The sequence below is a fragment of the Melanotaenia boesemani genome, chromosome 15, assembly GCF_017639745.1.
Source record: "Melanotaenia boesemani isolate fMelBoe1 chromosome 15, fMelBoe1.pri, whole genome shotgun sequence".
NCBI classification, from domain to species: domain Eukaryota; kingdom Metazoa; phylum Chordata; class Actinopteri; order Atheriniformes; family Melanotaeniidae; genus Melanotaenia; species Melanotaenia boesemani.
Genome location: NC_055696.1, coordinates 10,329,093 through 10,356,694, shown reverse-complemented (window position 1 = coordinate 10,356,694; position 27,602 = coordinate 10,329,093). Strand labels below are relative to the sequence as shown.

Here is a 27,602-nt window from a genome sequence, read left to right as displayed (position 1 = left end):
AGTTGTTCTACATTAGGCTGTTGAGACTGTTCCCAGAAATATCAGTCATTAGGGTGGTAAATAAAGAAATTTAATGTAGCCAAAGGTTCTGTATACATTGCATGACTGTGATGCTTCTTCGTGAATCCCCATCTTCCTCCTCCATTCGGCTGGCTTTGCATCCTCTCACTATGCACCAAACTCCACCAGAACACAGAGTGGCTTATGAGTCTTCACATATCTGTCTATACAGGATGTCAGGGGAGCATCAGTATCCCACTGCCCCTACACGCACAGAGAAGACTGGCCATGCTCAGTTGCTTATTTTTCCTATTGATCAACAAGCAAAAGGAGACAGAAGAAATCATTAAGGAGTATGGAAGAGGAGAAAACAATTGCAAGGCTCCAGGAAAGTGGGTTAGAAAAAAATCCCTTGTGTTTTTACATCAACCTGCTATGAACAGTGGGTTATGTGTGTGCACATATGCATTGTGTGTGTGTCTTTAAAAAGGCAAGAAAGGGGGCAGGGGGAGAGTAAAAAGTATTCCCTGTGAAAACACACTGCAAGTCTGATGTAAATTTACTGTAAAATCTGCACAGAATTCCATTGTAATAATACCATGCTGTGTCATGCTGTACACAGCAATGAGAAGGAAAATGTAACAGCACTTTTAAACAAATTCATCTACAGGAATTAACAGCAGACTTTGCTATATACAAACACTTTTAAGAGGGAAATTAAATTTACAGTGTAAGATTAACATTAAACATTAAGACATGGGGCATTCAAACATAAGGGGGGGTGAAAAACCTCCTGCCAAGAGCACACTGGTGTAATCTCGCTTATAGCTCCTTTGGCAAGCCTCCTCTCTCCTCATCCCTCTAAAACTCTGAGTGCAGTTTGAGACATCATTCAAAATATTTAGCTGTGAACAATTCAGAAGAAAGAGGATGGAGTAGAGAAGATACAAGAAGCCTGATTTTGGATAAATATGATGAGTTCTCTGTGTGAGGTTTGGGTGTTTTATCTGAAAACTCCAGCTTTCCCCGACAGTTCAAAATTGCACATGTCAGGGTAACACGGGATTATCCTATATGTAATAATTAATTTAATCTTAACAATTATATACAGGGTATACACTACAGAGTCACATTTAGTGTATATTCTGTATCTCTTAAGAATAATTTCAAGAGTGCAGAGAAGACCTGCACATTCATTTCTTATAAGTTGTTTTTCTTTAGCATCTTAAACCCCTACACACAACTAACCATGCATTTGAGTAATGAAAGGATGGAAATGAGATTTTTACATTGTTTACAAAACTGGGATAACAGTAAAACCAATATTACTTGAATGACAGGGTAGCATCCTTTTTTGTGAACAGTAGGAAAATGCATGACCTACAAATGAAGGTAAGCCAGGCGATGCTGTTCCAAACCTTTCACTTGACCTTGATTGGTTTTTATCGCCTATTTGCATATAAAATGCCTGAAAGTCTGAGTGTATAATTTAAGCAACTGCAAGGCTTTAGGTTACTGTAATTGATTACCCATTAACTAAATTCACACCTTAGCCCAGTTCTTGACACCTCATAAGGTTACGCAGGATATTAATGTGTGAGTGCGTGTGTGTGTGTGTTTGAGAAGGAGCATTCTTGCAGATGGAGGTGCTTTGATAATTTCACTGTGAATGATAAACATAGCTGCGAGGAGAATCCAGCAGATGGAGGTTGATGAAGCCTGTGCCTTTAAGCCATACAGACTCCATGATGGAAACTCAAGTGTCAAAACAAACTGAGTGTTATCACCCTTTCCTGTCCTTTTTTTTTTTTTCTTTTTTTTTTTGGGGGGGGGGGGGTAATAATACAGTAATAGAAAATATAAATTGAATGAAAGGGAGAAATGAGCAGACAGCTGCAGAGGAAAAAAAAAGCTGAAAGGAAATGCAGCTGTAAAAGTTAATCCAATGAGTCAAAAAGAACAACAAGCAGGAAGAAAGAATGCAAAGGGGGGAGAAAATTGAGCAGAAAGAGAGGCATCGATGCAGAGAGGAGAGTGGGTGTCATACCCCAGATGCCATGCAAGGCTCAGATCTGGTCTGTGACTCATGCCAGCTCACTGTGAACAGATGGTTTCTGCATGTGTACACGCAGTTACGCATGTATGTACTGTACACACACAAACACACACCAGCAGCAGACTGGTTTAAATATGGCTGCCATTCTGTGGCTGATGAGAGAAAGACGGAGGATACTTGAAGCAACGGAGCTGAGGCAGAAGAGGATGGGCTCAGTGGGCCCGTTCATTAACTGATAACCACTCTGTGTTTTTCAGCAGACTCACTGTTAATCAGAGTTCATGAGCTTAACTGATGGTCCATACTGGCAAATAGCTGGTGGATCAATAATAGATAAACTTTAGAGTACAGAGGAGAAAATAATCATGCAAAGCTTTCCCTTGCTCTTTGTCTTTCCTAATATTTTTACACTGATTTTTCTAAATTTTCTGCTTATCCAGGAGACAGAATCTGTGTTTTTCATTCTTCTTTCAATACTGTCTTCCCAATAAATCATGACCTTCTGTGGCATGTAAGCAGCAGGCTTTTACTTCTTTTATTCTCAGACCAATATTTAGTTTAATTCTTTTCACATTTACCATAAAGGTTATCTCTCACATATTTTCCACTTTGGTTCAGTTCATGGTTTGGTTGTCTTTTTCCAAGCAAGGAAATTACATTGGTAAATATCCTTTTCATGCCACAGTTAAGAGAGATCATGTCTAATACTATAATACTGAAAAATGAAAATATTGATATCATTCTTTTGGTAATCGACAGTATTTACATGGCAGCGCTATTCAGCGGGTGGCTGAATGACATCAAAGGTTTGAAGTGTTTTTTTCCAAACCTTTTTATTTATTCCCTTTTCTAAACATCAACTGCATGTTTTATGTTCTTTCTAGAGAATTAAAGGGGTTGCTTAATGCTGTACCAAAATCTTCTGTGAATAATCTTTTTGTTGTATTTACCAGCTGCGTTTGTGTGAAAATATCTGGCAGATTTTTCCAGCTGTGTTAGAAAAATCTCTGAAAACTGACAACAACAACCTTGCAACTGTAAAATGAGTTCAGGATGTCTTGACTCACTTCTCTTTCAAAAGGCAGTTATCTCATTGGTTGAGATGATGGTTTTGTGCGGACTGTGACCACAAACTGAAAGACAGTCTTGTAGTTTTCACTCAGCTGTTTGCAAATTCAATTGTTTCAGCAGGGATAATTCTGGCTGGTTCTCAGAGTTTTGAGAACAGATGGTCTTCTCCATAGGTCCTATGCTGCCATTTCTGTTAATCCCAGAACATGTAGGCACATTTTCCTCAATACTGTCTGATTTAGATTTTCTTCTTGCCCTAAATCATTCCTCATTTACTTATTAAGATCTAAGACAGCCTCTGTGATTACAGGAGTATTTATATCCATAGCCTTACAGCAGTATTGTTCTTTTTGTTTTTGTTTTGTTTTTTTTCCAGGGAAGTTAACTTTCTCCAGGCACTTACCAAACACTTTTATTTGACAGGCTTTGAAAAGTGCTTCATGAAGCACCCCTCCTTCTTTGATCACAAGATAAAAAATATATTTCATGTTCCTTTACTTGGAAAGAACCTTTAATCTCTTGACATATGGGTCCTAATGAAGTAACTTAAGTGTCATTTTTAGATTGTGTTTCCTATATTTCAGTGCTTTAGCTTATCAGTAGCTAGAAAAAAAGGAAAAAAACATGCAAGTGGTTACAACAAAGTAACAATAATTAAAACAAATATCATAATTTCTATTATTTTACCCCATTCCAGCTCAGTGTTTACTGTTCAGACCAAAGGGCTCTTGACAGCCTGAAACACAATGCATGCAACATAATGTGTGAATATAATGTTGACAGAGAAAACATGTAAAAGTTATAGGTGAGTTAGTAGTCTATACTTTATAAAGTGACAGACAGCTCCAACATCAGCCTTAAACAAATGAGAGGAAGCAGCAGCTAATAAGCAGAACAAATAAGACTCTCTGATGGATTCAGTCTTCAAGGTTAATTACACACACTGTCTTTGGTAATGAACAATTCTAAATGGAGCTGACATCTGTCATTGTGTAAATGTGTACAGGGTAAGGAAATGGACTTCACCACTCTTTAAATTATCACTCTTTAAATTGATCATATGTGTAAAAATATTTAAAATCCCTCAACACAGCTGAAGCCAACAAAAACTCTTGCAGGTGTGTGATATTGTTATATCATAAAATATGATGCTCATTTTTCCATTAGAGTATACAACATAACTGGGTTCACTAGCAGCAATATTACAATAAAAGGCTTCTTGCATGATAGCACACCATGATAATTTTTTCTATAAATAAAGGATCAACCAGATTTGATTATTCAGAACTACTTTTAAAGCACTGCAATACATTAAGTCCAACATTACTTCCCCAGTCCTTCACATTTAAGTTTAAGGCAACTACACCGTTATCAGCTATAACTCAAATTTCCCAAACCTTTCTCTTTTGTTTACACACATAATGTAATTTAAAATATTTATTTTATTACCCAAAGGGAAATTTTTTTTTTTTTTTTTTTTTTTTTTTTTTTTTGTATGTGTGTGTTTTTCTTTTTTTTTCTGCACAGCTTGCATGTCAGCACTGCAAGCTGTGCAGTGGCTTCACTTCAGCAGAAGGTGTGTTGCATGTTTGTGCACCTGGATGTGTGTCGCTTTTGCTGAATTTAGCCTGGGTGGATTTTTATCAGGTCCGTAAGGATAGCAGGGCAATTTTCTTTTGCTGATTGTGAATTTTCTTGTTTAGCAGACCTGCAGAAAGTGATTTATGTACAATTATATATATATAAAAAAGACTTCCAGGTTCAAATTTTTCTATTGATTTTTACTCTCACAATACCACTTTTAACATCAAATGCAGACTAAGCCTGTACATGGCACAGTTTTATCTTCAATATCTGCTTCCTCTCCAGTGAGATAGGACCCCGTTATAAGAGCCTGTGTTATTCTAATAGTATTAGTTTTGCTTGGAGGTGCAAGCTTCTCCAATAAAATGGCTACCTGCTGAGGCAGAAAAAAAATATGCCTCTCTCTTGTTCTCAGTTGTTTCCTCTTTTCCGTGGTCCCTTTTTAATATCTTCGGCATTTTTCATCTGCCTTCATAATACGATGAACTTCCCACCAGCGCTACTGTGCCTCCATCCTTTGTCTTTGCAGCGCTTTTTCTTTTCTTTTGATAGTTCCTCTTCATTCTATTCAGCCAACCTCTTCCTTCCTTTTTTGTCTGTCCTCTATCATAGGCAGGCATTTAGCCAATCAGAGATGCATATCAGCTAGCTTTTAGTCATAATGAAATGTGTTCTCTCCTTCCCCCAGAGCCTGTTAGTTACATTCTCTGTCTTATAATTCACAGCATTCCTCAGTTTAGTCTCTCTGACAACACAACCTCATCATGTGCTCTCCGTCTCTCTGCCCTGTGCTCTGGGACTTTTCTTGACCTTTGGCAAATGAACACATCTAACCAGCCAGCTGCGTTAAGTCAGATCATAAAGCAACAGTCGGTTTTTCATCACTTCTCTGATGAGAAAATACTTTATTTATTTAACACAATTTCTATATATGCAATTCTGAAAAGTGCTGTAGTTACAGAAGTCTTTATCAGTAATGCTGTGACCAAGATAATATCTGGCCTGAACAAACCGCCCATATCTTTAGCATGTTAATGAAGACAAACTACTGTAGATAGCCTCAGTAATCAACATGTGGAAGTGCTCTAGGATTTACATACATCAGTGCTATGGGGCTATAGTAGTGCTAATGGGTTTTGTTTTCTCTTAAATTATAAGTTTAGGCAATAAATATAAGTTTTAAGTGATTTGCCTTAACAATTTACTACTCGTGATAATTGAAGGGATAAAATGGATCACTAAAACTATAAACTGAACACCCCTAAATTTCTCAAACCACTGCAGCCACTTCTTATGTGTGAAAACAATTCTACCCTGCACACAAACGAAAATGGCTTAGGTCCTCAGATATTTATTACTATTAAATCTACTATATCCATTCTACCACTGCAATGCAGCAAATATGGGAAGTAGCAATCATGTTCAATGTGTGTTACATATATGTTTACATGAGATTTGATACATGTAATAATTTGTGTATGCACAGGAAGGTAGAATTGTTGGATTACTAACAAAAAAAACAAAAAAACAATCTGTGCCCTGGTTAGATGCTCCTCTGAACAAGAAGGCACAATCTAGACAAAAAAAAAACTTGACAATTTTTATAGCATTTCATTTTTTTAAGCCTTCATACCAGTGGGGTTTCTTGTTGTGTTACATGCCTTATTCACAGCCTCAGAGTTTCTTTCAAGCAGCTTTAAATGAGACTGCTCAACCATGTTTGTCACATACACACAGGCAATCTGTTGTGTCACTATTGATCAGTGATGGGGAGATGAACAGGACATACGCAGTGTGTGAGAGTGTAAACTATCCACTAGTCATTTAATAGATTAGATAGCTGTACTTAAACCCAGGATGAGCAATGATCAGTGCATGTTTGCGTTTTTTCCAGTCTACGTACTCATGTGGAAGTGAACTTACACAATCATGAGTAAAAATCAGTATATGTGTGTGTGAGTGCGTGTGTGTGTGTGTGTTAACAACAAGTTAACAGGAAGACTGAGAGCAGGAGCAAGACTATTTCTCAGTTGAGTGAACTCAAATTCAGACATAAGAGAGGACCACCGAGACCTGTAGGGAAAAAAAAAAAAGAAAAATGTGATAATGAGAGGACCACAGATAAGAAAACTATATGACTAATTTCAAGACTGCTATGATGGGAGGAACTTGGAGAAAAAAAAAACGTCAAAATTCAGTTTTATGTTTTTCAGGTCTGGTTGTGAGTGAGGACCCTCCTCTTCACAGAGTTGCAACAGGCCAGCCGACAGATCCACAGAAAACATGTCGCAGCAACAGCCTCCAGCCTCCCTCCACTCCGGCCCTGCCCCGCCGCTACCTGCCTCCCCAGCCAAGGAGCTCCCCTGGAGGTCAGTGGAAGTTTGAGAAAGAGATTTGACTGAAACTGTATTTCAGCATGTGCAGAAACAATATAATTTAGATTATATTAAGATAGAAAGAGGAGTGCATTTCCAGAAGAAGCAGGGGTCACATGATCACAGACACAGTATTGTGCCCAAAACAGTGAAAGATTCAGAGTAAGAGAGGCACTCTTGGAACAATGTGATGGTATCGTTAACTGTTGGGCTTTTTTTTTTTTTTTTTTTCAACTATTAACTGCTTCCTGAGCACCTAACTAAACATCTGATCCTGCTCTCTGGGGTTACATTTGGGAAATGCCCAAGCATTTCGCACACATGTTTATGATATCCACATGTGGAAGTGCATTTTAAGTGTTCACTGTGACCTTTTTTTTTTCTTTTTACCATAACACACATGATGATTGCCTTTTTTTTCTAGAAAATATTCAAACATCAACATTAAGCTTTCATATTAGTTTTGTTTTTCAGTCTTCAGAGCAGTGACATATTACCATGAGGATCTTGTTAGGTCACACCTGACATGATTTACACCAAAACGTGAGGTTTTTCTCACACAGTAGTATTTTCACACATACAGCTAACAGCAGCCCTATAGTATCACACTTCTCTCAGGCACATTTATTGGATGAGTTTCAACTCTTACAGTTTCTGGGCAAATGCACGATATTTTCTGTAATGTAGAAGGAGTAAAAATGTGTTTTGGACAGTGAAATAGAACCTAAATCAGTGTTGGCACCAAACAGTCTTTTTTGCTCGTGTATCAGGGATGCAGATGGTGTAGTGGCAGTAAGAATGTTTCTGTCACACAGTTTGCCCTGAGCTGATGTTGAATGTGTTGTAAATTATGGATGAAGACAGTCTCTATCATCCTGCAAGTCATGCACACTCTCCTCTTTCATACTAGGAAAACGTTTAGATTTTTCTTGTGCAGCTTGGTAGAGTTCGTACTTTTTAGACGGATACACATTTTATCATTTGACTTCTGGACACCACAGAACTTTGAGTCACATCTTTTGAGTTTAAGACCAGCTTGGGATAAATATTTAAATTTTATATATCTTTTTTTTTTCATACTTTTCCTCTTTGGTCAGTTTTATGTAATAATACTTGGGGTGACTGAAAGAATTGTTTAGTTTAGTTAGACAAATTGACAAGGTTAATACAAATTATAAGATAATGTCACAGAAATACACATTCAATTCTGTGTTAAATGATTTCACAATGATTTGGGTGTTTATCAGCTCTGACTTGGCACAGAGTTATGGTTAGGATCAGGGTTACACCAGGGTGCACACACTCATTTTCACAGATTATGCTGCAGTTGGAGCATCAAGATGTGGCTCTGCTCATTTTTTTCTTTACAGAAACATACATTTACTGACCCTAGCATCTCACATGGAGGCTCAGAAACTACATCAAAAACTCACAATCAAAAACAAAAGAAACTGATCTATTTACTCGGAACACTGTAGCCAAAGGTTTTCCTCTTACTTGATTGGGACATGAATGGGTCCTGACAACGCTGCCATGCATAAGACCATCGGAGTGAGAACAGGCTGGAGACAGGCATCCATCCAAACTTGTTCTGTTTGCTTTACAAAAGGGCTACAGTATTATCATGTATACTTTTTCTAAATCTTGTTGTTACAATTGTAATTAGAATTTAGATTTCTTTGATTTTCCTGTAGGTAAATTTGCTTTGTTGATATTAAATATTTTAACACTGGTTATTTTACAAAATCAAAGTGTAGACTGGTGGCACACATATTACCTGAATACATTGCTCAGCTACACTAAAGAATATATATTTGTAGTCATATTTCCTCTAGCTATTTTGTGTAAAAAATGGCTTGGTTTAGAGTGTATATTTTTAGCATTTCTGAATAAATATTATGGAAATGCTTCATGCAGCAAAATGTCTTTATGATCCCGCTCTTCTGTGACTACATGATGCTGCTTGTCACTGATGAAAAAAAGGTGTCATTACTCTGTAGGGATTATCAAGTGGTATAGAAGTGATTATTTAGAGCGTATAATGTATATTATGGGTTTGAAACTGACAGAAAGGTAGGACTGAGAAGAAAAGACACCATTTCAAATATTTGTCTCACTTCACTCCCATGGAAAGTGTCTTTCAACTATGGGTGGGGCTGCAGATTTTCACTCTGTACACTTGCACAAACCTCAGTCAGATAAAGGATCAATGGGTCCAAGATTAGATTAACATACTCAAATGAACAGCCCCTTTCTCCATGCACTCTTTGTTGCAAGGGTAAAGAAAGGGAGAATTGATAGGTTATCAAGTAACTAGTTATTTTGATAAGCAGAAGGAAGCATTTCCCCTTAGTGTCCTTCAAATCTCCAACCAATTGCCTGATATTTACAGTGCTAACCACAGAAACCAATTTTTGATAGTGACGTCTTTGCACATAAAGAAGCCTGCAGCCTTTTCCTCAAATCTGCATATTATGAGCCATATGTAAAAAACAATGACCAAATCAGAGAAACTTGCAGTTTTTCTCAAATGTATAGTTCTTATTAATGCTGAGTCATGCTTAAGCTGAGTCCAAAATGAGGACTGGGAGGCTGTAATGTAATAATACCATGCTGCAACCTTTTTCAAAAGCCCACAGTTAATCCAGTTTTAAAGACTAATTCAAGGCAGTCTTGCTGAGTTTCCACTACAGTGGTGTGATTTGACACTATTTGCACACTGACTGCATGAGCCAGCTTTCCATGATGGCACCAAAACATTGACAGAGAACACACATACAGAGAACACATACAAATGGCATCTTCAGGCCTGAAGCATCTCTCCAGGGTTATGTGGGGATTTGTTCAGGATGAGAGGCTTCTTTCTCATAACAGGTCTAATTAGTTTATTTTCAAGGCTTCAAACCTCTTGAAACTTATTTTCTTCCTACTTTCTGCATCACCTTTTTTGCTTTGCATTGCTTACCCTCCCCATGTTTCCGTGCTTCTCTGCAACACACCTAGCAGGACTATATTTCAAATGAGGTACTTGCTTTGCACCAACAAACCCCACCAACTGTGCAACAGATGTAATGTAACACGGAACAACACATGTAAACATACAGTGGGCATTTAAAATAAGATTTCCTGATTGTTAAACACGATGACTATCTAGTGTATAATGTCACAAAAAGCATGGAGGTGATGGGTGCGTCTCTTCTTGTATGCTCTGCTTCTCTTTGACAGATGGTCCTGAAGAGCATAGTGATAACACACAGCAGGGGGTGGTAGCAAGAGATGAAAGAATAAGTGTAGCAGAAAGATTGCAAAATATTGTCAAAAGAGAGGAAAAATCTGCAAATAAATAGAAAGAAGAAGAAAGAGGCAGGGAATGATGGCTGGTTTGATGTTTGTGAGCACACAGTACCTTCCAACACCACCCCCTCTCTATTTGTCTTATTAAGTTGGATCTAAATTTGATTTTTTTTTTCTTTCTTTTTTTTGTGAGGGAGTTGTTATCCTTTGATCAACACAACATGCCTATCAAGTACAAAATATATTTAATTGTGAAATAAAAGAGCAACCTTTAGCCAAATAAAGTGGCAAGTCTCTTGGGTTATGTTTGTATGTTTGGCACATCTAGCCACTCCTTTTCTGGTGAACAGCAATCTTTAAGTCATCACACAGATTCTCATTTGGATTGAGATCTGGGCTATGATTTGGCCATTTAAATCATTATATGTTTCTTCCTAAATTACTCCAGTGTTGCTTTAGCAGTATGCTAAGAGTTAATGTCATGCTAGCAAGTGAACTCTGGATGACTGATATAGGTTTTTCTTGAAGATTTGCCTCATCATCCAATTCTCCATTCAACTGTGGCATGTTTGCAGCATGATGTTGACACTGTGCTTTATTATGAGAAAGATGTTCTTAAGGTGTTGAAAGTTTGTGTTTGCTATTTGGTATCCCATCCTTTCTCCTTGTTATTCACTTGCTAAAGGAAAGTGGCAGTTGCGCATCATGATTTAGGGATGATAAAAAGATATTTCAGTCCAACAAGTTACAAGTAACTTAAATTCAAAGATACATCCATTAAAATTACTGGTTGTAGTCCAACAAAAACAGGGGGAAAAGCCAAGAATCAGTGCACTCTTTGGCAATGCATTGCATTTGGAAAGATTTTGAATAAATTATCAGCATTTACTGATTAATTGATCTTGTTTATCGACAGTTGGCAGGAAGGAGTTTCAGCGGAGTTCAGAGGTTACACGCTCCCTCCCGTCTTCCCCAAAAAGACTGGCAGTGGTTACTCCCAAACCTCAGTCTCCAGGTGAGTTTTTCCTCATTGCCAAAAAAAACGATAGAAAGACAGTTTCTTTATCTACCTTTCTCCAAGAACAATGCAACTTCAACAAAATTGAGAAAAATTGATCAAGAACACTAAAAAGCTGGCAGTATCTCACACATGCACAAACTGCATTCATCATTAATGTCAATGGGAAGCTTAATTTTACCCCTTTGGGGTAATATTAACTGCGAAACTGACTCACGTCTCCCCAGGCCTCTCTCTTTTCGCACTTCAGTATTCTTACGTAAACATTGCTGCTCACCATTCTCTTATCTGTGTTTCACTTTATCTTCATTGTCTTTAAAATTTATCTCTGTATCCCAACAGCATTTCTTCTTCTCTGCCGGGATTTATAGATATTGTTTTCACTTGCAGTTGTTCTGGTCTGTGTGCCAGTAAAATGCAAGTGCACTGAAGTGAAACTGATAGTCACCTCAGGAATATCTCAGTCTGAATACCTTTAAGGGATGCCCTATAAAACAAACACTTATAATCTGTGCTTTTCACAAGGTCCACCATAGTCTTTTTTCATTGTGCTTTGCATTGGTATTCCTCATCCATCAGCCCCTCTACTATCATCTGCACCCCGCCTTCATTTGGTATTCAGTATGCTTTCTAACCTTTCAGATGGGACCTACACATGTCTAAGTATGTATGCGCATGTGCATGTGTGTGTCTGCAAAAGGGATAATTTTTATTTACAGGATATAAAGAACAGGGAATCCTAATATTGCCTTAAGGCTTGAAAACACATGCAGTTTTTTGTTTTTGTTTTACAGAAAAATTCTTCATTTTTCATCAATCACCATTACAGTCACCCAACACCCCACAATCCCCACATATACCCCTTACTTAGTATTATCTCTCAACTCTTTTCTCTCTTTATCTCAGAGCACTCCCATTATCCTTCCGCATCCCACCTACCTCCAACCAATTTTGTACTCATTATACCTGGGACCCTGCACCCCATGCCCTGCCTTGTGTTGTCATGGAAACTACTCCCCCATGCTTCAATAGGCTTGAATGATGCAGTTGAGACAGGTGATGTAGGGTTGCAGCAATTTAATTTCAAGGATGTTGATGTTCAGGCACACAGGGTAGTTCTGCAGTCTGTGTAAACATGCAGAGGGAGAGTTTTAAAATAATTTTATATCTTTAAAATATGCTATCTATCTGTAACTTAGAATATGTTTTCACCACATGACAAGTCAACACAGAGAGGTTAATGGCTTAACCTGTATGTCAGCTTTGACATAATGGTTGTTTCCCTCATGGGAAAATGGCTTTCAAGTGATATTTCTGTGGCTTTTCAATTACCTTCATTGTTAATGGATGAAGCCTTTACATATACTAATGTTTTCCATAAACATAGACCAAATTATACATAGCACTGTCTATATTATATCTGATGAAGGGAGATCATCATTTGATATTAACCACATTTATCATAAGATCACAGGGTTCATCCAGAAGAACACCAGAGAAGAATCAACCTCAAGTTGTCTTCTGTAGAAAAGATTCAATTTACTAACTATCAGTTATCATGTGAAGTCAGTCATTAACACTGGATCAGGTCAAAGCTATACTCATCAGTGTCATTATTAGGTAGATTAAGGAATTAGACCATGACTTATTAATGGCATATGTGAAATATAAAATGTGGATCATTTTAATGTGTCTGTATGAATCTTAACAATGTTTTTCCTTAGAAAACACATGTTCAAGCCCAATTCTGACCTAATTTACTTTTTTCTGTTTGCTTGTCTGCTCCCTCCAGTCCAGCCCGGTCAGCGGCCTGCAGCAGCTGTGCGGGGTTCTGCTCCCTTGGGGTCGCCTCTCCGTGTGGCCCCCCTGAGGCTGCAGCAAGAACAGCAGGAAAGCCTGCAGAGAGAAAAAGAAGAGGCTCGGCAAAAAGAGAGAGAAAGGCAGGCAGATGAGAGGGAAAAGGAGGAGGAAAGGCAGGAGGTGAGTTAATGAGAAAAGAAAATCTGCCTCACTATTTGAAGCTTGCTTTTTTTTTCTCTCTTCTTTAATATTCTTTATTGCACAGGTTCAGCGGCTGCAGGGATGCTGTGAACAGCAGGATAGACAGCTGAGAGCTCTAAGACATGAGCTAAAGAAGATGTCTCTAGGTGTAGAGGCCTTCATCATCACCACTCAGCATTATTGCCTGAAGGTAGCAAACTGGAAAAATACTGTGCATATACCTTAATAAAGCAAAATAAATAAACATCTCCATAATAGCAATGCTCCCCTTCTCAGTTTCATCATCTCTCAGAGAGAACTTTTTAATCAACTGAGGATTTATGTGGCATAAAACAGCCAAATTCAGTGAAGAATATAAACCACTGTTGATCATCATTATCCTTACTTCTCCTTCAGTGCAAGCTATGAGTAACAGAAGACTGTCTCGTTGCTTCATCCTTTCTGTTTACTCTGAGCTTACATTGTATCACACACACACTCAGTCTGCACAAGTTTGAACTTAAGGACACATACAGTATTAAACAACCCAACCTGAAATTCAGCACGGTGAGCAAGAGTGACTGTGACTGTGGAAAGGGTCTGTGAGAGTTCAGTGTGTCACTGAGCAGGTTTCATCCAGCTCTGCTTCTGATGGGATCATTTAGCCTCTGAGGCGCTAAAGCTGTGATACCACCTCTAGACTGCCAAGGGACTGTCAGACTTCTTTAGGGTCATTGTCTGAGTGCTGCTATCACTGGCTACACAGTGCAAATAAATATTAGACAGAGGCAGTGAAAGTATGAGCCTGTTGAAGAAGCTTTGAGCCCCCTCTGCTGGTGTTGTTCAGACACACAACAATAAAGCCAATAAGCAACTTTGTCTCAAGTGTTTTGCATAAATATATGTGAGAATGCTTACATGTTTACTTAAAATAATACCTTATTATTAAGTTTTAGTTAAAAAAAAATCTTCTAAAAATGATCAGCAAGATCTTTGTAATGTTTGGGGCATAGTAGAATACTGTCACATAGCTTCATTTACTATAATTCAATTTTCTACTCAAGGCACTCTTTATGTTCTTTTTGTTACATCTTCTAGTCATTATTGTTTCTTTCATTATCAACATCCTAGCCAGAATAAATAGTTTCAGTGGTGCTAGGATGGTGCATTATGTCAAAATGATGTTCATTTTCTAATTTCAGAATGACAATGCAGAAGAAAGTCGAAGGAAACTATCCATGGAAATGCAAAAGATCAGAGAAGAGATGGGTGAGTGGGAATTAAACTCATTGGATATGGTATTTGGTGGATCTCATAATATCATAATATCATGTCTCAAATAATATGTGAACTACTTATTTTGTTATTGCAGCGAATGCAGCTGTTAGTAATTAAGTAAACTGGCATTAGAAAGCAATTTACTTTTCTTATGTACGTTTTGAGGTGTAAATCTCAAAATGGAATTAAAACTTAAATCTCTATTTTGTTAATTAATTCAAACCTTTTAAAGAAAATTATTTTCATTGTGTTCAATGGCCAACTTTAAAGGCAAGGGTGTCAGGATTGAATATAAAAGAAGCATTGCCCAAAAGTTTAGTCTTTCCAAACAAAGATGGTTTCTGGCTCACCACTTTGTGCCAAACGCAGTCAGATAATCATCATAAGTAAAATATTGGGGCTGCACTGTGGCCTCACAGCAAGAAGGTTACTGGTCCGACCCTCAGCTGGAAGGGGTTCTTCCCATGTATGTGTGGGTTCTCTGTATGTGTATGTGTTGGATTAATTGGTCACTCTAGATTGTGCCTAGGAATAAGTGTGAGTGTGAATGGTTGTTCGTCTCTCCGTATTGGCGCTGCAATGAACTGGTGACCTGTCCAGGATGTACCCTGCCTCTCACATAAATTCCAAAGACTTAAACCACTGTTGGATGACATGAACCTCAAGTCTTCAATTGGCAATGCATGAAAAACTATCATGACACTATGATAAATATAGGCACATGGAACCAGGGGTACCTGGGAAAACCATTTTTGCCCACGCAGTCTGTTGCTACATTAAGAAATGTAACCTGAAAATGTTTTCCTCAAAGAAGAAGGAACATATTTACACTACACTGTAAAGTCACCAAGCTCTATAGGCTAGAGATAGACAAACGTGACTGTGGATATTGTATCTATCTATCTATCTATCTATCTATCTATCTATCTATCTATCTATCTATCTATCCTTTGTTGCAAGTCCAAGTCACATCTCATCTCAGATTTTGTAACAGCACCAATTTTAAGCTTAAACTGACAAATGCTCTGTCCCTCTCCTCTGCATGATTTCTTTGCTTTACTGATTTGTGAAAACCTGTAGACGAGCATGGAAATTTGCTCAGATTAGTGCTTTTAACATAACTTATCCAAGAGTTTTGAATGTTTACAAAAACCCATCTGGACCTACAGAGAAATATTAAAAATTAATACTGCAGTCTATTGCATTTTTTTCCCTGAATGTAGAGAGGAGGGACAATATGCTCCACCTTAGTGCATGGATCACCAACTGTCCTGCAGGTTTTATACATTTCCCTGCTGCAACACGCCTGATTCAAATGACCTTGTTATCAAGTTCTATACAAGTAATAATTTGGCTCAGGTGTATTGCAGCAGGAAACAACCTACAGTAGAATGACTCAAGAGGTCCATAGTTGGTGATCCCTGCAGAAGTGCATCAGAAAAATCTTAAGAATTTTTTAAAGGGCTTGAAAAAATTGTCTGAGATGAGTACAGAAAATATTCATTTTCTATTTTTTTGAAGGCATAAAAAACTTTATATTTCAATTCATTTGGATCCAGTATTTGCAGGTCCCATAAATATTCCTTACATTCCTAAATAGCCAACATGCATGCATTCCAAGACACTGAAATGGGTATAGAGCTTTTACCTGTTCCACACCTGGGACAAAAGCCATGTTAACCTAGGTACACCTCATCCTCCCCTTGGGCCCTGCCACTAAGAGAGTGGCACATAAGACTTGAGACTTGACTGGGACTTGCAAAGAATTACTTGTGAACATCTCTGCATAAATATGGCCCAAATGTGCATTTTTATGTCCGAAATCTGGTCTTGACTTACGTCATTGACTAAATGTGAGTGTGGCTGCCAAAACTCCGCCACATGACCACTACATGTGGCCCAAAAGGAATTGTCATAAGGCTGGCTTCTTGTGTAAGGACCATTTCTGGTCATTCGGCCCAAACATGTCTGCTATCTTGGTGGTTTTATATATTTAATATACAATCATTTTATTAGTCACATTTGAGTGTCATATAAAACTTGAAAGCTGAGAAAAGCCTGTTTACTATGAGTTTAAAAGATTTACATATTGGCTTGAGTGTTCATTTTCATGATTTGTGAATAAATGATAACGTGACTGTAACCACTGACTCATTAGTATAAATATTTTATTGTTAAAATGAAGGAGAATTAATAATGACCCAGCACTGAAAAAGCATTAATGTAGATGTAAAAAAAAATATGAACACTGCACTGTCCAACCATAGAATATTATAAGATTTATTATACTTGCTGCTCAGCATCCAACTCAGCACGTTGGGAGAAACTCCAACGGGACAAAACAGCACTGGAGGTGGTGTTTGAGCGAGAGCTGCAGGAGCTCCAGCTGCAGCAGGAGGCAGAGTTGGCTGCCGTGGAGGAAGGGCTCAGGAAGTGTCACACAGCAGAGACAGACCACCTGAAGGCAGAGCATCGATCAGAAATGGAGGAGCTGAGGACTCAGCAACAGGAGCAGGTGAGAACAATGCATCATGGGATTAGATCTGATCCTTCATGTGATTTCTAATTATTTTATCAGACTACATATTTTTGTGTACATTTACGTATTTGTGCATATGTTAGATGGAGGAGATGACAGCCAACCACCAGGCAGCCATACAGGAGCTAAGAGACATGCATAATATCACTATGGCAACACTGCATGAGGAGCACGCCCGTACCATGAGAGGTACGATTTTAAGCATGATTTACAATACAAAAAAAAGTGATTGAAGCACTGCTGGAAATAACATCAATTCTCTTTCTGTTGTGTTTCTGAATCTGTGTGTAGACTTAAGAAAAGCTCATGAGCAACAGAAAAATCTTCTAGAGGAGGACTTTGAGAAACTCAGACTTTCTCTACAGGTATTATTTCTACCAAAAAAAAATAAACATGATAATTTCTTCTCTTTGTTAATCGTGTATTTTGATGTGGCATGCAATGATTTGTTATTGCTGTTTGTGTTTACTTAGGATCAAGTGGATACCCTCACGTTTCAAAACCAGAGTTTAAGGGACAAAGCCAAACGTTTTGAGGAGGCTTTGAGGAGAAGTACAGATGAGCAGATCATTGTGAGTAAAAAAATATCTGGTCGACCACAAGGTTAAAACCACATACTTTATACCAGGGGTGCCCAAGTCATGGAACTTTTATACTCATCCTTTCTCGAACACACCTGAATCAAATAAATGGTTCATTACCAGGCGTCTGCAGACCTGAATGACGTGCATGAGGGAATTAAGCCATTTGGTTCAGGTGTGTTGCAAAAAGGATGCATCCAAAAGTTACAGGATAGTAGCTCCTGAGGACTGGACTTGCGCACCCCTGCTTTATACCATGTAAGCCATCAAAACATTCCCTACAGTCATATGTTTGTTGCTATCCTCACTCTTTCTCTTTGTGAATGTATGTTGACAACAGGATGCTTTAGCTCCGTACCAACACATTGAGCAAGACCTGAAGAGCCTAAAGGAGGTTGTTGAAATGAAGAACCAGCAGATTCACCAGCAAGAAAAGAAGATATCTGACCTGGAAAAAGTGGTAGGCTCAAATAAGTCAGCTAAGCAAATATTTTGCCACCAGGTGCACCAAAAATAATAAATAAATAAATAAAATAAAAATTCGTGCATGCTTTTCTGGATAAAATTGATGATGTGTCTGGTGAATGAAAGATTGTGCTATGGTTGTATTTTGTTTTTGAGCAGGCCCAAAAGAATGTATTCCTCGAGGAGCAGGTCCAGGTTTTGCAGCAGCAAAATGAAGATCTGAAGGCTCGTATTGACATGAACCTTGCCTTGTCCAGGTGAGATAAATGCTTCTCAAAACTAAAAGCCTTAATAACTTTCCAAAAATCATAATAACAAAGCAAACCATGAATTTTTTTTTTTTATAGTTTTGCCGTTTTGTCCAGTCTTACTGTGCAGTGTATCTCAGGGACAACATATCATAGCAGTGCATTGCCAATTTTATGTAAAAAGGCTGTTTTCCTTGCAGGCAATTATCAGAGGATAACGCTAACCTGCAGGAGTCTGTCGAAAAGGAAAGCACCGAGAAGAAGCGCCTGAGTCGGAACAACGAGGAATTGCTGTGGCGTCTCCAGACCAGCCCTCTGATGTCCCCAGCATCCTCCCCGCTGCACCGTTCCTTCTCTCCCTCCCCCGTACCTTCATCTCCATTCTTCTCCTCCTCACCTGTGGCAGGGTGTGATTCCCCCACCCACTGCCATGGCTGCCCCCAGCAGGCACAGTATTGCTCCCATAGAGTGGCCACCAATCAAAACCTTTCCCCTGGACAAGCCACACCCACTCACAGGGCAGCTGTCAATCAGAATTACTCCTCCGGCCCAAATACACCCACACACAGATCATCGCCTGGTCGATGTAACTCAAATGCTTGTGTTTCCTCTTTACAGAGTTAAACACATTACTTTCCCCCCCTCATTCTCTTTTTTTTTCTCTTTCTCTCTTTCCTCTCCCCACTTCCCGTTTCAGCATGAACTGTAGTACATGAGGAAGTCACAAGACTGGTTTCTGGTCATTACAGGACCAACTGTATAGACACTGTCAAACTACTGAGGTTACACAATCTGGAATCTCCCAAGCCAGTGGTAATACCCCTCGTGTTATATACAGAAATACAACAGTGAGGAAAATATATACAGAGAACAGCTGACCGCAGCTCACTTTTATGTCCTCCAATACACATTTTTGATCATATATTCTTTAAATGTAGACTGTAAATACTATAAGATAGCACCACAGGTAGTGTTGAAAGATGAACCTTCTCTGCATGAGTAGTCATGAGTCCTGCATAGTACACAGAACAGCAGAAGAGATGGCAAGTACGCTCTTGTCACTGGAATTTAATACTCTACTCCAGTAAAACTCAAATATTTGGTAAAAGGAAAAAAAAAAATCTATTTCATCATTGGCATCGGTTTTTTATTCTCATTTCTCTTTATTTTTATCTGACCAAATTCCAAACAAAGCGCCTTATTCTCAGTCCTGCCACTTCACCAGCAGACAGTGATCAGTGTTTTATTTATACGGGACTTTTGAGCAAGGATTAGTCTGTAAATCAAAGCAAATCTTGTTTCTTAGCCTCCTCAAGGTCTATTAAGCATTTTCTAATTAGTTCAGTGCTGAGACTTTCACTCATGTGGACAATCCTCCTTGGAACCGTCCAGCCATTTTACCTGCTAAATAGGTAAAGAACTGTCTTTTAAAACCTTGCCAGGTCTTCCTACACCACATGAGCTACTCTTCACCTCTGGGATCCCTCAGGTCGACTTGCAGAAACTATTTCTGGCATTTTGTATTTACCTCAATGGAAATGTTCAGTCTGTTGTTTCTTCAACAACAACAAAATTACACACCTACCAGGGAGCCTAAGGGGGATACCTAGCACAGGGATCACTGTTTTGAATGTTATGCATTTCTTTATAATGTGATGTTTCTATCTAATTTATTATGTGTTTTGTATTTTAAGCAGGCATGTACTGTGAAAGTCTTCCAGTCTAAATGTGAACCTTCTTATTGCTGTGATCTATTTATCAAGCCTAAGGTGTGGAGAAAATAAATTGTAACTTTGAAATAATCTTTAATGGGACATAAGTGGAATATGTGGGGGAGGAAGTAGATAATCTGCAGACATCATCTCACACATGCAGTTATACGCAGATAATTGGCACCCATGGGGAAAGTACACATTCCGTTGAAGTGAAAAGTACCACTGAATCAAATATGAAAAAATTTGGCCAATTAAGATTTGTTATGTGTCATGAATTGATATAATTTGCTCATGGATGCACAAGCATTTGCATATGATTGCACTTAGATGATGCTTAGAGGATTGTGTATTGATGTTTCTGTAAACTGTGTTGGATTTTTTTTTAAGTAGGTAGGTAGGTAGGTTAGTCCTCTGTATACGTCTTTGTGAAGTATTAAAGTAGTGTAGACCTTCTGAAACTTGTGTTAATCTCAGCATAACATCCTCTGTAGATTTATTTATTTATTTTATCAAATTTTTGGGGGGTTCTTTCTTTGTACTTCTGCAAATTACACTTAATGCTTGGTGTATAACAATATGTTGTTCAGGGAATACTTTTCTAAATGATCACCTAATAGAAATACCTTTTTTCTTTTGTGTAGCTGCTCAACAGATCAAAAACACTGTCAAGGAATTTCCCAGGATAACTTTTCACATCTGTACAACACACCAGAAAAACCAACCACTGGCATATAAAAATGAAATGTATTTTAATGCATAGAGTATGTGTAAGCTGCCTCATGTACTGTACTCTGTTGACTAACTTAACCTCAGGGTCTCTTTCAGCTGGCTTTAAACAAGTCACCATTAAAAGGTACAGTCTTCTACAGTTAAACAAAGTCATATATTCACTTAGCTAAAACTGTTTAAACTATACACAAAATAAAAACCTGTAAATAGACAAGGCCAGAGAAAAAAGAATGTGGGTAAGTCTGTTTTGGGAGTTAAATCCCTAATAGAAGCATAACTTAGGGCTTAACAGCAATTTAATATTGCTCATAGATCAATAGATGCATGAGAAATGAGTGTCTTGGAGTTATGGTGCTTCATTATTGATGCCTGGCTCAGATTGTTTAAAATCCTTTGAAACTCTCATAGTTACCTATTCCTATTCTGCAAAACTATAGATTAAATTTACCAGCATATATGTTTGAAAATGTTACCAACCCACTGGGTCAGCAAACATGTAAAGAAAAGAATTTCTGAGTTACCAGTGTCAGATTTGGAAGTAGGTCTTCAACTGCTTTACCAGCACCTTTCATGGTCTTAAAAAAATAGAAAAATCTTTACATTAAACCTTCAGCATCTTTTGTATGACAAGTACACAGGGTTTAAATACTCTAAAACAGAAGAATGTCAAGTGCAACAAGAGAATAATTGTATTTAAACTGTCACTGATTTTGTACTTACACTAATGATTTAAGAATGTCTTTGATTAGTTGTAAACATATACCAGTCAAAAGGTCACTGTTTTTTCAGATGTTAGGCTTTTCACTTTAATCACATCTCTGAATAACTCCTTAGGGTCCTGCTAAAGGTCCATTAAGGTGCAAAAACTACAATCTGCAATGATGCAACAAAGCTATTGTTTACATGCAATTTGAAGTTCTCAATTTCATCTTCAATGAATTCTTCACTTTTGAACACTGAACTGGTATTGTAACGACCCTTCAATGTGTCCCGTGGACATTTTTTGTCTCACTAAGTTGAATGTCAAAAAAATTTAATATGACTGCATTTTATACAAGTCCTTCATGTGATTTTGTCAAACACAGAAGGACCTCTTGTCTGATCACTTTGTAGCAGCCATAAGATATGTAGCATTTAGTTGAATCTCCTTAAAATAGCATGGGGGACTTATTCGTTGGAAGAACATGTACCCATGTTGATCAGTTAAATGCTGTCGTAGCAAAGGTCTCCATGGCTTGTAACTTTTGGCTCTAGAATTCGAATTTGTGGAGGTAGCCTATATAATTATTCCTTTTGGATTTTGGCCCAGAGGCAGAATTTGTCTGTGCTGGCACTGATTGTATGTTTGAATGTAAATACATTTACGACATGAGTTGTGTCTTAGTGCACCGACAGAGTAATACAAGCATGCTTTTGTCTGTCTTTGCTGTTTCTTGTTCTCCATTTCTCTTCTTTTACTTCTCTGCATTTGTGATGGTTAAGATGTAACTGTAGTGTAGGAGACTTAGAAGATGAGGAAGAAAATAGTTCATCAATGTAATGTAAACAGTATGTTGATGATTTCATTTAAATTTTCTGGGGAGAACTCGACATTAAAATATTTAAGAAAACTACAGCAAATGTTTGTGTTTTTTAAGGATAAATCCTGCTATTCAGTCAACTTTTTAGGTGTGTTTAACTGCATAATGGTATGATTCTGGACTGTCGTTCAACTCATCAGGCAGATATATTTAACTGAGCACCAAAAACAAATTCTGTCTGGTCGATTATTTCTATCCCCTTTAGCAATACCAATTGATGTTAGAAAGCGTGATTAGTCAGTGAGGTATAAATTGTAAGAACTGTACTTCTGTGAAATGAGCAACAGCTTAATGTGTGGGTAGACAACCCACGCTGGTTTACTTTCAGTATCTCCTGGTTGAGGGACAGGATGCCATCCCACAATTAAATATGACCAGCACAAGGAAGTGGTGCCAAACTGTTGTGGCTGCATTTAGATCATCAACATACTATTGATGTCTCTCACAGTGTAAAATGAATGAAGTTTAAAAAATATGTCAAACAGGAAAATATGTTTATTTTTTTCCTTATTATTGTGGGAAAGTGCATTGAAGCCAGATCCTTACAAGATATACATTGTTGTTAAGGTAACTTGGTATTATTAAAGGGGAGAAATAATCAGTTAAAAAACACTTTTTGTGCTAAGTATATTGATTTTATTCATTTGGGTCTATTTCAGCATTTAATAGGCACTTTTATCCAAAGCAAAACACATTAATTTTTAAAAACTTCTGCTTATTTCAAATATTTCCTTGAATTCCAAATATGGCTGATGCAAAGAGAAGGTGAACTACAAACAGAAGTGTGTGAAGTGACAAAAACAAAATATATTTTAGGAATACTTGAGATGTTAGAATTAAGAAGTAATAGAAGCTGAATACATATTTTTAAATGTTATACTCATCAACACATTCAGCTGCACGAGACAGCATTGCATAGCATCATGAACGATGTTATATCATTTTTACAGAAACACTATTCTGAATTTAACTTCAATCACATGGGTAAAAAAAGACCTTGTCTCATCACAGATTGCGGCTGCTTCTATGATCACTCTTTATAAAAATTACTGTGTTGCATCCTGACAGTTTTTATTTTAGAACAGAAATAATCCCATTCAGCAAACAGGGTTTACTGAGGCAGCAACCTCACTTCCTCATGAAGTGGGACAAGACATCCATGGGCAGAGGGAAGATGATGGTGGAATTCTTCTCTGCTGCAATGGTGTTGAGAGTCTGCAGGTAGCGAAGCTGCAATGCTGATGGAGACTCTGCGATCACAAGTGATGCCTCCTTCAAGGCTCGTGATGCATTCATCTCACCCTCTGCTGCAATCACCTATAAAAACAGACAGAAAAGTGAGATCAGGACAGGGAGCAACAAACCAAAGGTTTGCAATTCAAAATAACCCACTTATTGTTCTCTTGAGACTTATTCTTTCATTGTGTGTGAACTTTGTTTTTGGAATACTGTGCACCCTATGTTGTGCTGCATGTCCTGACCTTAGCCCTGGCCTCTCGTGCAGCCTCTGCTTCGGCAGCCATGGCCCTCTGCAGCTGATGAGGCAGTTTTACATCTTTTATCTCCACACGCTCCACCTTGATGCCCCAGTTGTCTGTGGCTTCATCCAGGTTGGACTGGAAAAGACAGGAGTGGGATTATTTTACTACTGTAACTTACAATATAATACAGAATTGGGATATATCTCTTTTGCATTTGGAAATAAACTAATGTATTGTTCAGCAAATTGTAAATGTAAACTTAAAGGAGCTTTCAACTTAATGGAAAATCAAGGAATAGTCATTATCTACAAGAAAATTCTAACTTATGAAAGTCACATGAGAACAAATCACAAACTTCTACAAGCATCTCATGTTAAATAAGCCGATTTTTCATTTGTTTTACAAGCACAGAAGAGCTATAGCCCATGAAAAGGAAACAAAACAGATTAAAAGGGGTTATAATTCCATACCTGCATGCTGTGAGCAATTCCCTCACGATCTGACAAGAGCTCAGCAAGATTCTTAGTACCCAAGACATTTCTGAGGGTGGTTTGTGCCAGCAGTCGGGTGGAAAAGTCAGCATTAGTCACGTTGGCCACAGACGCGATTGGGTCACTGACCCTGAAGTACACCACGCCATCCACACAAACAGTAACCGAATCCTTAGTTAGAATCTAGAGTGAAAATACAAATTCAAGTTTATGTATGCCCATCAATTGTTTTTAATATCAAGGGGTTTCTATGATGTTGGGTGCATTTTTCCTGCATTTCTCTTTTCTATGTGTCCCTTACTTCTTGCGGTGGGATATCAAATGAAACTGTTCTCAGATCCACTTTCACAATGGAATCAGTGCATGGCAAAATGAAGAAAATTCCTGAAGACACAAAGAGGGAAACCACATAAAATGTACTTTCCTTTTTACCAGAAATATAGCATTAAAAAAACAGCTAAAAAAAAAAGTTTTATAGACATAATTACTGCACCTGGTCCTTTAGCCTTTCTGTCTGTGATGCGGCCCAGTCTGAAGATGACGGCGCGCTCATACTCCTGAACAATCTGCAACACCACAAACACACACTCAGCTCCCTTTTCCAGTAAAGGAAATAATGCTATTGGCTCTTTAGCCCACGAGTTCACTCACCTTCAAACAAAACCAGATTGTGAAGGGGAACATGAGAGCTGTGAAGATGCCAGAGAGTATGACGATGAACCAGCCAATACATCCCAAAGACCCTGTCCGTTCAGCTAAAGAGATAGAGAGAAAGTGTGTGATTGAATATGTTTGAAATACTGAGACCCTAACCACAAAGAGGAAAGCTTCCTGATATTTGCAAAGAATGAAATGTAAATGTGTTTACATGCTTGTTCGAGTAAGCAAAATCTGAATCAGTGGGACATAATAAGGGGGAAAGTTAAAATGAGCCTTTATGATCATAGAGATGCTGCAAATTACTTTTGACTCTTTTCAGGTGAAAGTGAGCTTTATGTCTTTCTATATCAGCAACACAGGGGGTATCAAAGATAGACTTCAACCCTAAAATGCTGAGAAATCCACACATAAAGCTGTAATACATAAATAAAACTGTTAAACTGAACAAAAGGGGACAGTCACAGATAAATAACAGGTGTGTCAATAGTTGTACTTTAACTTTCATCATAGTGCTCTAGCTGGTTTCCATGCTGGGAAATTCTCCTATAGAAAGAGCAAACAATAAAGTGTTTACTCATGCAACGTGATCCTTCAAGTACCGCTTAAGAAATTAAATATTTTGCATGGAGAATGGATGTTTGTGTCCTACTGTGTCATCATCCAGCTTCAATAACTCATCAGTGCCTCGGTTTGCAGAAAAAAAACAGTAAAATATAAAATTTACAAAATCAGAGAAAAACAATTACATTTTAAAGTGAAGACTAAATGTAATGGCCTGTTCTGCTTTACTCAACAGTGGTTATTAGCTTCCTGTTGTTCAACTGAAGTCAGTTTCACATTAGATTAAAAACTCAGAAGGAGCAAAAATTCCACTTTGCATAACCTTAAAGCAAATCTTGATCACTGGCTCACTTCATGTGTGCTATTTAATAATAGGGAAGTTCAAAACCTGTCAGTTTAGGTTGTTTGAGGATTTTTACAATAAAATATGATCTTACACTGTGGAAAAACAGTAACAGATTTCAATAAAAGCACAAAAATCTGTCTTTTTTTCGGGAAAGGGGGATTTTTACTAAAATACTCAGTGGAATCTTAGTTTAGATTATGTTCAAATGAAATTCTATGCAAAAATTTCCCTTTTTATCCATATGTCACATGTCCAGTAGGTCCATATAAAAAGAAGTCCTTATCAACAACCAAATTATGTGCCATTTACATACACAGGAGTCATACTGTTCAGCTAACAACATTCTCTTTTTCAATGATCTGTGTAGACTGAAAGAAAACTAAAGGAAGACAAACAAACATTCAGAGTCACATGCTTTTGGGACCGATTATCTCTGTGGCATGTGATTTCTGTCTCTATGACGATGAAGATATACTATGCCCCTGCATTAGTGGCTGTTTATCAGCTGCACAGGTGTGGTTTTATCTATACAGAGAGCTTTAGAGACTGCTCTTATATATGGAAACATAAAAACCTTAAACCAAGAACTCATTTTTAAGTAAAAAACAAAGAGTGTTCCTTTGTTTACCTACACACATAACCAAGTTTGTTGGTAATAGCTGACTTAGTAACAGCTTAGTAACCAGTTATATCACTCAAGCATAAAAAAGAGAGAAAAGCAGCTAGACTTACATATCAAGTTATCTTTGCTTGTTATTCTACTCTTCTGGCTTTCCATTTGGTCCTCCATTTCCATGTGCTGCTGGGTTGTGAGTGTTACTAGGAAGTGAGTTTTTTAAAGTAAAAGTGTGTCTACTCGAATGAAAGCAGCCCTGCCTTTTAAAGCAATAATGCAGCCATATAATGTGGCTCAAGATGTACACTAGGTGTGACACGGACACAGAGTTGATCATTAACAGTGGGATCATCAAGATCTTAGGTAAAGGATAAAATCAGAAGTTGTGAAATTATGTAGTAGGGGTGAATGACCTAAATATTTATCAACAACAGAGAAAAATGCTTTACTGACCAGAAATTAATCAAACTGGTTTAAAATACTGTGAATATGCTTAAAGTATATACAGTTGCTTAGAGGATTTTAAACACATATTGTAAACACTTTAGTTTTCCTTCTGAATACACTGGCACTTATTATAACACTATGACATTTCTCCACATTAAAAACTGTTTAGATTCTTTTATTTATTTGCTTGAGTGAGGAACCATGTGAAATTAAAATTTTCACTATTTTCTGAATGAAATTATCAAAGTTTTTCCTATAAAAAAACACCCAAACATCTGTGTCTTATCTTAATTAGCTTGCAGTAAATTTCCTAATTGTTAAGTCTTGGAGTCTTAATGGCTTTATGATTGCTGTATTACAACCTGTTTAAGACCATAGAGCTAAAAAAAAAAAAAAGAAGAAAACACATGGACAAAAAGGATTAGGTGGGAAATATCTTATTTCATAAAGTCTGTCATTTGTTAGGCAAAACTATGAAAAGTCACAT

General features: G+C 37.7%; 2 protein-coding genes and 1 long non-coding RNA gene across 4 annotated transcripts in view; 1 reads left to right on the top strand and 2 right to left on the bottom strand.

Annotated features, from left to right (window-relative positions):
- The window catches only part of mtus2a (microtubule associated tumor suppressor candidate 2a), a 38,355-nt gene extending 18,753 nt beyond the window's left edge, over nucleotides 1-19,602 (top strand). The window contains exons 5-16 of one of the 2 annotated variants that reach the window (XM_042008530.1): nucleotides 6,925-7,080; nucleotides 11,297-11,395; nucleotides 13,191-13,378; nucleotides 13,464-13,589; nucleotides 14,581-14,647; nucleotides 16,957-17,171; nucleotides 17,279-17,384; nucleotides 17,487-17,560; nucleotides 17,669-17,767; nucleotides 18,117-18,236; nucleotides 18,401-18,498; nucleotides 18,690-19,602. In XM_042008530.1, the coding sequence (XP_041864464.1) occupies nucleotides 6,925-7,080; nucleotides 11,297-11,395; nucleotides 13,191-13,378; nucleotides 13,464-13,589; nucleotides 14,581-14,647; nucleotides 16,957-17,171; nucleotides 17,279-17,384; nucleotides 17,487-17,560; nucleotides 17,669-17,767; nucleotides 18,117-18,236; nucleotides 18,401-18,498; nucleotides 18,690-19,113 (1,772 nt within the window). In that variant the 3' untranslated portion in view covers nucleotides 19,114-19,602. Of the gene's footprint in view, nucleotides 1-6,924; nucleotides 7,081-11,296; nucleotides 11,396-13,190; nucleotides 13,379-13,463; nucleotides 13,590-14,580; nucleotides 14,648-16,956; nucleotides 17,172-17,278; nucleotides 17,385-17,486; nucleotides 17,561-17,668; nucleotides 17,768-18,116; nucleotides 18,237-18,397; nucleotides 18,499-18,689 lie in introns of both variants that reach the window. The other variant, XM_042008529.1, reaches the window with a different exon arrangement.
- On the bottom strand, nucleotides 12,137-18,828 carry LOC121654405. The gene is made up of 4 exons (XR_006012948.1): nucleotides 18,715-18,828; nucleotides 16,946-17,114; nucleotides 13,160-13,294; nucleotides 12,137-12,919 (listed from the first exon to the last, which is right to left on the bottom strand). It is a non-coding gene; the product is annotated as an uncharacterized LOC121654405 (long non-coding RNA).
- Nucleotides 19,603-20,708: 1,106 nt separating the features above from the next.
- stoml3b (stomatin (EPB72)-like 3b) lies at nucleotides 20,709-26,879 on the bottom strand. The gene is made up of 7 exons (XM_042008531.1): nucleotides 26,785-26,879; nucleotides 25,137-25,240; nucleotides 24,979-25,051; nucleotides 24,787-24,869; nucleotides 24,465-24,668; nucleotides 23,995-24,129; nucleotides 20,709-23,830 (listed from the first exon to the last, which is right to left on the bottom strand). Exons 1-7 carry the CDS (start codon nucleotides 26,846-26,848, stop codon nucleotides 23,642-23,644), a joined length of 852 nt encoding a protein of 283 aa, XP_041864465.1. The 5' UTR covers nucleotides 26,849-26,879; the 3' UTR covers nucleotides 20,709-23,641.
- Nucleotides 26,880-27,602: the final 723 nt, after the last annotated feature.